At 37.2% G+C, this 10,652-nt stretch overlaps 1 protein-coding gene across 1 annotated transcript in view; it reads left to right on the top strand.

The window, feature by feature from the left end:
* LOC115068095 (calcium/calmodulin-dependent protein kinase type IV-like) overlaps nucleotides 1–9,174 on the top strand; it is an 11,906-nt gene extending 2,732 nt beyond the window's left edge. Inside the window, exon 2 of the mRNA XM_029557643.1 lies at nucleotides 1,329–9,174. Coding sequence (XP_029413503.1) covers nucleotides 1,329–1,769 — 441 coding nt within the window. The 3' untranslated portion in view covers nucleotides 1,770–9,174. The remainder of the gene's footprint in view (nucleotides 1–1,328) is intronic.
* Nucleotides 9,175–10,652: the final 1,478 nt, after the last annotated feature.

The following is a 10,652-nucleotide window of genomic DNA, read 5'->3' as shown; positions in this document are numbered from 1 at the left end:
GTTCTATTATCTTCTCATAGACTGATTATTAATAAGGGGAAAGGTGTTAAATGCTGAAATAATTTACTAAATATATACATTTTATTACACTGATTGTGTGTGTGTGTGTGTGTGTGTGTGTGTGTGTGTGTATGATTATACGTGTGCCACAGCATATGTCTGGAGGTCAGAGGACAGCTTGAGGGAGTCGATTCTCTCCTTCCACCATGTGTATCCCTGAGACTGAACTCAGATCATCAGGCTTGGTGGCATCAGGTTTTACTTAAGCTCTGAACCATCTCACCTGCCCTCACCTACTACATTATTGCTACTTCTCATCTAAACCAGGCTGAACCGACTGAACAGCATCATTCAGGAAACAATTCAGAAAGTTTTCTTTCTGAATCTATAATAATTGGAAAACGATTTTTGAAACTATTTCATAAAATAATTACTAAAAGCTAAAATAATGTAAACGCTTCAGAAAATTATTCACCCAAAATACCTATTTTATAGAATATAAATAAAATCACAGGTGCTTCGATATGATACAATGGTTTTTAGGACTAGTTGTATAAGCAGCAGATCTCGGACACTAGCTAGGGTCAAAAATCAACATCTTCTGTCATTTTCCCCCCCACAAGCTGATAGAAATGAATAGGATGGGATCCATGATCAAATTTTGGAATAACCTATATTAAACAACCTTGACTCAACAATTTCTGAAGCTAGCTTGAACATATAACTCTTTTATCTCCCTAATACCTACTAGCATTGTGGATCTGGTGTTCCATAAAATAAATATACTGTGGGAAGTTGCATAAAAGTATAGATTAATCACTCCTGGGTAAACACATCTTACTCAAGTTTTCAGTTATCCAAATGATCAAATATTCTGATTTTGAATTAAAGCTTTTGCTGTTCCTTCTGCAAATAAATTTTTGTCCAATAACCTATCTCAGAATGATATTACCTTGAAAGATTGAACACTAACCTATAAAATGCATTCTATAAAACAAAACAGAGGGGCTGGAGAGATGGCTCAGTAGTTAAAAGCACTGACTGCTCTTGCAGAGGACCCATGTTCAATTCCCAGCACCCACATGGCCGCTGCGAACCATCCTTAACTCTATTTCCAGGGGAATCCAAAGCCCTCTTCTGACCTCCGCCGCATTGCACCACACGGGTGCACTCACATACATGCAGGCAATACACTCATACACATAAAATAAAAATAATAAGTGAACTATATTTTTAAAATTAACAAAACAAAAAGCAAAATAAGAGCTGTGCTCTGCTTTGGGATTTCATGTAGAAGCCACACATAGTACTTTTCTTTCTCTAATCAGGCAGCGGTGAAGGCTGTTGTGGCCTCTTCTCGGTTGGGAAGTGCAAGCAGCAGCCATAGCAGCATCCAGGAGAGCCACAAGGAGAGCCGAGAACCATCTCCAACCCAAGATGTCAAGGACAACAAAGCTCTTTCAGAAAAGAAAATGCAAGAAGGGGCCAAAGTGGCAGCCAAGGGTGCAGGGGCTGAGCTGAGGAAGCTGGATCTCGGGGAGATGGTGAAAGATGCAGTTGTAAATGCTGAGGAGGCCTCCAGGATGGTGCCCCAGGCACTGGAGGATAGGATGAAGACAGCTGGTCCAGCTGAGCCAGCAATAGAGAGGGGATTGGGGGAGGAGAAAATGAAGACTATGGAGGAAGCAGTGGTCCCCAAAGATGAGGAGGAAACCCTTGCTGTGGGACTTGGGACTCCACAGGAAGATGTGATCCTGCCAGAGTACTAAACTGGCTTGCTTTAGGTCTGGAGACCAACCTCAGCATTTTACATACTTTGTCCTTCAGCAAGGAAGGTGTGGAAGCATGGTATGCACTATAATGATTCTGTTTTGAGGTGCAAAACCAAAATACATATATACCAGTTGGTAATCCTAATTTCAATGCATGTGATTGCTTTATGAAAATAATAGTGTTTTCTATGGCATGTAATGGATATCTAATACTGATGAGTTAAAGTTGACATTGCAAGTAAACACAACACTTTAAAAACATGCATTCTTTGAAAGCTTAGCCATCCTACTTCCTCTGGACTTCTTCAAAGACAATAATTCCTTTGAACTACTGCATAACTAAGCCTAGTTGAAGCTAGAAGATGTATTTTCATGACTGTCCAAATACTTTTCATCATTACTGGATACAACTGGTTAAAGGGGGTGGCTATAAGTAAGAGTTGTGCAGTATGTTAAAAAAAATCATTTACAGTGTTTAGAAACTTAAAGTGTTACAAGGGCCAAGAATCCAGTTGACTCCAGTTCCCTAAAGCATATGCAGACAATGTCTTATTTAAATTGGACATATACTATACTTTCTAATAATCATCAAAATGTTCTATCCTAAAATCTTCCAATTTACAATTCTGGAAAAATTATTTTTTAAACTGATGCTGAATTTCTGTCTTTTCCTTACCTGCTTTCCAGTAAGTTGCCCCTTCAGATGTATAAAACTTAGGTAAGAATAAAGAAATTTAAGGAAGAAGAGATAAAATTGAGATGTAGACATGCAAAGATTGATTCCTTTTCATTTCCCACATAAACTTGCATTTATAAACTTATATAACCTTGCAAATATGAAAATTTTTATGAATATATCCTATACTTAACAAGTTTGAAATTTTTAGAGAAGCCTATTGCATAGATTGGTGCCAAATGTCTGAATAGAGTGAGAATAATATATTCTATTGTCAGATAATTCATTATTGATTTTATTAGAGTAAAAAAACATTGTTTACAAAAGTTTTTTCTTCTTCAGTTACATGGACATACTGTTCATGAGCTAAAATTTCATTATGAAAATTAGTATCTTTTTCTCATACTTGGAGTGGAAGGGCCCATATTTTGTAACATAGTTTAAAATTTTTCCATGTCAAGAAATTTAGCAGAGTGTGAACTTTTATTTGCCTTAAAAAAGCAGAACAAAAATAAAAGAAAACACTTATTTTAAAGCAGACTTCGGAGAAGCTAAAGCATTAGACCTATATGGAGATTTTTTTCCTCGGGGTCTTTGGCTTTGGCTGCCATAGGAACAGGTTCACTCATGAGAAATTATATTAAATCCAAGTCCCTCAAATTTCTACAATGACACCAGGAAATTGAATAAATGTGAACATTTAAAAATGAATAAAATGAACATTTTATGAAAATAATTGTTTCACATTTTGGTGGGTTTTCTTAATTTAAAAAAGTATTACTTTCCAAATTCAAAATGAGAAAAACGAACAGCACAGAAAATTTTTTCATAAAATAATGAGATCTTAATTTGTTTTGACTCATACACAAAACAGTTACGCTGGAAAATTAAATTAAAGCCTGGCCCTCTCCAGGCTATTAGAGACTCCAGTACTCCAAGCACAAACCTACAGTTCCCATGAGAAGAAGGCAGCGTCTGCCGCTTGTACTCCACAGTTTAGGGATCTGTGAAGTAGCTGACAGAGCGCATTATCTGAGCTCAGATGACCATTTTTCATTTTGAATTGCTTATGCTCCTCTTTCCTTCTTTCCTTTTAATTATTCCTTCTCAGAATTCTCATTTTGAATGTTATAAAGGGCTCACTGTTTTTAACCTTTAAGAATGCTTTCTTCAGTAAGATTTCCATTTAAGAACAATTTCCTGGTGTGATTTTCCCATCAAACTCAACATATACATGGTAAGTGTCCCATATATAGGAAAAACAAATAAGGGGGGTCTTGTGACAAGGTGGCAAGTAATTGAAATACCAGAATATATTAAAACTGGAACCCAAACCATACTGTTTCAAGGACAGATCTTACTTCATTCCAACATGAGCTGGCTGCCGTCGTGGACACTGTGGACTACAGGGACAGCATTATAAGTGCCAAGACCATGTGCATTTTAGAATTCACTCATTCAAATGATTGCACCTCACCACTCCTTGGTGATACTGGAGTATGAGGTTAACTTCCTCCTTTACTATCTATAAACTGCACTGTCTTCAGTATCATTAGCAGTTTTCACTCTTGTTTGCTGAAGATTAAGTCCTGATCATGCCTACATGGTGAAAGTCCTCTCACTGGGAATAATTCACAAAAATGCTTATCTTATTCAAAGATTTCATAGAAATACAATCAAACAATACTTATTTTAGCATTTTTTAGAGAAAAGCCAACATTTACATTGTTGGTTAAAATGAAATGTAAAAACAAAGATTACTTAACTAAATATAGACAAAAGTCTTAATTTGAAAGACAACTTTCTAATATTCTTAACTGACATGTAGTCACAAGGCAAAAGAATTTTTAGAATTTCAGCAAAAAGCAATAAATTACATTTTGCATTTTAGAAGTGACAATTGTATTGATTATTGGTTTTTATTTTGACGACCAAGTATATTCATAGCCTAGGTTCTTTTACAATAAAGAACAATCTGAAATCATCTCCCCCCTCTTAAAAACTTCCAGTGGTTTTCTCAAACTGTTAAGCGTTCATTTGCCACAAACAAGTAAGGAAGACATTAGAATAGGATGGTTGTGCAAGTGATTATCTGGAACAAGTGATGTCTAATATAATCTATACATGTAATATTTTTCTTTTTTTGAGACAAGGTTTTACTCTGTATCACAGGTCTTGAACTCACTATATAGCCCAAGCTGACCTCAAACTCAGAATGATCCTCCTGCCTCAGCCTCCCAAAGGTTGGGGTTACAGACTTATGCCACCACTCCCAGCCATACATGTAATCCTAAATTTTATACTAGTCACATTTTTAAAAGAAACAAAAAAGATGAAATTAATGTTAGTATATTTTCATCCAACATATCCAAATTGCAATGATATTATATACTCAATGTCAAAACTAATGAGGTAATTTGAATTATTTTTATATTGCCTTCTAAATCAGCAGTATAAATACTTTCAGTACATCAAGTAGTCAATAGCCACATGTAGTTACTGGCTACTGTGTTAGCAGCACTGGTCTCTAGCACTTTTATTTTGAGCAAAGTGACACTTGAATTTCTATGCTTAGATTTGAGTGCCTCAGTTTTCCACATTGATAAGATTGAGAGGCTAAGGTGAAAATGTTACAGATGTAGGTAAGTAAATTTTGGCTGCTTCGATCACTTCTGTGTCTTAGAGAAGTGATCTGCAATATTACGTCAAAGCAACACTTTCTTGGGCATTCCAAATTGTGTACTGGCCAGAGTCCATGTGATCCCTGTTTGGGCTCTGGAAACCTGACTGCATCCTAAAACCTTCTGAGTACTGCCATAGAGTCAACTGTGGGCCAGTTGTGTGTCCCCACTGAGCAAAGACTGTGCACAGAATCCAATTTCTATAGTCCTCCATTAAGCTGAGCACCCTCTTTATGTTGCAAGTAATCTCTCTAGACGTGCACTGAAAAATGCAAATTTGCATGATGGGCATTCTATGATGGTGGTGGTAATATGTCAATTAGCTCTAAAATGGGAGTATGAGCATTGCCTGGTATTTTCTGGATTTTCTTAGACGGCCTTAACACTGCCATTGCACACAGATTTTTTTAAAAGACTTTGGGGATTTTTTACATACTAATTTTAGAATAACTGTTGATGTCCTACAGTCATAGTGCTATATTTACAAGGAAAGAAGCAACTTGCCTTTTAAAGGGACCTCGATTATGTAATGTTTTGACATATTTTATAATCTAGACTATTTAGTACTAGCTTTCTAGTTTTCACATGAAATGCAAGGTAACTAATTGTGGGTTGCCTACAGGCTGATGATTTCAAGAGCCATTTGTTCATAATTCAATCTTTATTACACAGAAGCAGCTGGTTGCATTTCAAATTGGAAAAAGAAAAGTAAATGCTAGAGAAGGCAAAGGATAAAATTAGTAAATCATTTCTTCTGCTTTAGGATTGTTCTTGCAAAGCCAAATTAAAATAAAAATTTTAAAATAGGTCATCAAAGTGAATTAGCACTAGGCTTTTCTTGATAAGGTTACCTACATTTATAATCGACAAACACACACATCACACATCACAGTCAATTGCATAATTACAATGCCATTATGTAATCTGCTTGTGCTTGCAAAGTACTCTTGTCTGGTTATCTAGGTTTACTTGAGACAGCACCAGGTTTTCAGATATTTACTTTGTAATGAGATTTGTAATGTCCTTGTAATTACTGTCTATTAAGTCATGTTCCAATTTCCTTAATGTTTATCACTGATATTTTCCTGATCAGGGTCATGGCTGACATTTGAGCACTTAACAGTTGAACACTTATGCTTAATGATTAGACTGTGTGTCTGCACTGTTTGTGTTTTTAAAACAATGAAGCATATATAATTTCAATTTTGGTATGTTCATAATCACATGAAGAAAATGTATGCAATTTTCTATTTTTAAAACTGTGTCCTTCTACTTCCTTATAAAAGGTGGCTCTATAGCTCCCTGAAAGTAAAGACAGGAAGGAGAGAGCAAGAGACAGACAGATAGACAGACAGAGACAGAGACAGACAGTGACATTGCTAGCTACACAGCCCAATGCACCAATGATAACTGTTCAGGATTTTGTCTTTCCATCAAAGACAAGTTTTGTCATTATTACTGTTTGTAAATATCATCTGAGATCAAATAATGTAGTCTAGGTCCAGTCATTTTATATTTACCCTAGAGCATAATAGCAAACTAAATTAATTTCTAACTGGTTAAAAATCACAATTTTCATAAATGGTCTGTGATTTACTCAAGGAGGCTTGACAGCATGATTTTAGCTTCCTTCATGACTCACTCTGTTCCCTAGCATATGGCCCAGAGGTCCACCTAGGGCAAGGTAAAAACCTTGCAATGAAAGAAGACCATCTGACAGGTTTGCAAGAATCAGACACTGCTCTAAAGAAGATTCCCAGCATCTGAACTAGTTGAACTCAAATTAGACAAATGATAGAAAACCTGTCCCCATGTTCAGAAGGACAGAAAGTACTCTAAATGTTGTTGTGTTGTTCTTAGAAAAATGAAATTCCACGCTCATTTGTTTTTTGCAGTGGTTTACTTGCATTTGTTCGAAGCCAGTGTTTTGTTTTATCTGCTGGACATCAGCCTCGCTGCCTCGAACTGAGATCCTAGCAGGCACATCCTAGAAGAGCTAGAGAGGCAAGGGGTCCTTGAGGCCCCAGAATTCAGACTGTCTCTAATCATCAAAGAATGCAAAATCGCATCGTTCATAAGTAGCTGTTTTCAGTAAATTCTAGACTGACCTGAATGATTCAGAGAATTATTTACATCTAATCTGATCTTTGCTTTGGTTCACTGTGTTGAAATGCCAGCTATTTAGTCTTCATTCAGATTGAATAACCATTTTCCATCTAAAAGATGGAAATTTCAAGCTTCTTAAATATAATGGGGTTCACATTAGAGTCTTTGAAAACTCTTCTGAAGCTATCTCCCAACTCTGACAGCTATGAATGATAAAAATTGACTGTGTGCTTTCTTTGTCATATCTTTGACAAGTGGATAACAATCTATTTTGTAAAGGCGACAATGAAGTATGACCACACATTGAAAATTACCATCTCTTCGCTCCCTCCTTTCAACCTGGCCTGTTTTTTATGCCTGCAGCATAGCTAATATACAATTGATAGGCTAAAAACAACATATTCATGGTTCTTACATTTTTCTGCTCATAGCATTCTTGGTTTCTGTAATATTTTTATGGTCATCTCTAAACCAAAAGAATGTTCCAACACGTCCATTTATGAAGCATGTAGGTCAAAATGGCATAGTAATTCTATTTCATATACAGCTGATGTTGCTGCTCCCCTTAACATTTGTAAATGCCCCACTGGGTTCAGTGATTTGGAAGAGCTGGAAACAGATGATTTCTTATGCCCAATGAATGAAGTGTATATACAAAATGGATTATTAGGCTGATGTTAATATGCTTACTTGTCTGGATGTCAATCATTTTCTCTCTCATCTCTGAGATACACACGTCTTAAGTTTGCTTTCTGTTGCTATGACAAACAACATGACCAAAACCAGTGTGGGGGAAGGATCAAGTTTATTTCATAGTTACAGTGTCTTACGAAGGGAAGCCAAAGCAGGAACCTGGAGGTAGGACCTGGAGAGGAAGCCATGGGTGAACACTGCTTCCCCTCTTGCTCCCTTTTCTGCTCTGCCAGCCTCCTTACACAGCCCCGGGGTCTCCTGTCTGCAGATGGCACCACTCAAAGTGGGCTGGGCTCTCCTCTGTCAGTTAACAATCAAGGACACAGTGGTGTCCACAGGCCAATCTGATCCAGATGCTCTCCTGATCCAGACTCCCTCAGATATCTCTGGGCTATATCAAGTTGACAGCTGAAGCTAACTAGGAGAACATATAAAATTAATACACATTTGAAAAAGTTAATTTCCACACAGTTCTCCACAGTTTCAAGTTTAATTTAACTTCAGTGTAGATCTCCAAAGAACATTTTTCGGGACTCAAGCAAACTATGGCATACAAGTAAATCTTAACTTAGGACTTCAATTAATCTTAACCAAAGGGCTGTTCCTGTTGGAATACTGTCAGACTGATTTGTTTATACACTGCTCTGTTTGCAAGCTACCAGGACAAACCTAAACATTTTCAGTAAAGACCATTCAATCCACATCATCTAAAATGCCTACCTGGCCTTTTATGGAAAAAAAGATGGCTGATTTTTTTCATTGTACCTCATGCTTTTTGATGACCTTTAGGAATCCATATCCCAAACTGCAAGGTTGTCTGCTTAGCTTAAAGCAGACAGCTTTCTCTTATTTGCTTCTTAGATGAGCTTTGTTTTATGTTGCAAATGATCTCACAATTATGCAGAGATAGAAATTAAAAGTAAAATTTCCCTGCAGGACCAAAAGTGCAAAATCACATCACGCCTGAAAAAGGAAATCAGAATATGAACTGAGTTGGTTAAGAGCTGGAAGTTAAGGTTTCTATAGTTCTTTGAGCAGGTTTTAGAAACTTAGAAATCACTAACATTTATTCACATGTCCATCAATCTGAAGGCCTGTTGCTTAGCAAGCTAAGAAACAAAGCACCCTCTCTGGTTTTGAATCTCTCAGAACACTATGAAGTAATTTATAACAATTGATTTTCGGGGGCTGGAGAGATAGTTCAGTGGTTAAATTCTTGCAGAAGACCCGGGTTTGAATCCCAGCACCCACATAGTAGCTAACAGCTGTCCATAACTCCAGTCCCAGGGGATCTCACAGCCTCTTCTGACCTCCTGGGCATTGCACAACATGGGTGCACCTACTTATGCAGGCAATACACATATACACATAAAATAAAAATAAAATTTTTTAAAAAGTTTAAAACAATTGATTTTCATTAACATTTATAAAATCATGCTCGCCAGCTCAGAGAATGCATGGCCAACTTGTTTATGGAAAAGGCTGCTTTCCAATACCCATACTTTGCTGGGCACTCTACATTCATTTCTTTTGAAAGAAAGGGCTTTGAGTAAATGTTTTACTTTTCTTACATATTTAGAAATCCAAGAAGGGTCCTTTTAGTCTATTTCTACATAAAGAAATTACTCATTCCAAAGTGTCTGCCTTAAGGGAAGCAGGTGTCCCAGATACAGAGGGAAATTTAGGAATTTATAACTTTTCAGTTTGATTTTCAGCATCTCTAGCTAAAAGACTATAGAGATTTGAGTAAAAAACCCATTATCTGCCTGTTATCAGGAGTATCTAAAATTCTAGTACAACTAAACAATAAACCCTTTCTTTACACGGCTGCAGCAGTCATTAAGATGATGGAGCCACTGGGGAGTATTATAAAACTCAGGAACAAAAGACATGAATCCTCCACCTAGTATTTCTTGGTTAATGTGTAAAAGAGAGGTTCCTGGAATGGGAGAGGGAAAAGGTGACATAATACACATTAGGATTCTACTTTCTTACCTGCCCATCATATGGGTCGCTCAGAGTTTAAAGGTAGTCATTGATAGACTTTTAACCTTTAGAAATGAATATATCAAAATTAATAGTTTTCTTTCTAGAAATTGAACAGCATACTGTAGGGGATATATGGCCTATAGCAAAAGCTTCCCAGAAATAGCCCAATCCAGGAACACATTTTCCCCAGTAAATTTTCACTGAGAGTCTATTACTTGCTGTGGAGGAGTCAGAGATGAATTGAACCCAGTGCAACCCTTCAGCAATGGGGTTTTTATTTGAAAAGAAAAGGCATGTTCTTAAACAGCCAGTGCTAGATTCTGGCAGATCTAGGGATGGAGAAGGGGAAACACTGGCTTCTGGCAAGAATGTGCAAGGAAAGTTTCACTGGAGCACAGCTGATTTTGAAGGATGGAGAGCAACTTTGCAGTTAGAGAGCAGAAGGGGAGCATGTCTGGATTGGCCTAGACATAGAAGGGAGAAAGGCAAGGTAAGGTGGAGAAGGATTAACACTGGATGAGAAAGGCCGAGACCAGGGACATGCTGCTGAGTGTGCAGCAGTCCCCGAGCTTGTTCAAAGCTGGATTCCTGGTGGATGCTCTGCTCCTTCCTTTCTCTGAACAGACATGGGTGAAGCCTTTTGCCAGAGCGTCTAGCCCTGCATACTTGACCAATGTGGTACATTTCTAAGCAGAATAAAAAACATGCAACAAACTGAAGACATGTCTGGTTACA

Source organism: Nannospalax galili, unplaced genomic scaffold (assembly GCF_000622305.1).
Source record: "Nannospalax galili isolate Female #2095 unplaced genomic scaffold, S.galili_v1.0 scaffold27, whole genome shotgun sequence".
Taxonomy (NCBI): Eukaryota; Metazoa; Chordata; class Mammalia; order Rodentia; family Spalacidae; genus Nannospalax; species Nannospalax galili.
This window is presented reverse-complemented; position numbering and strand designations above follow the sequence as displayed.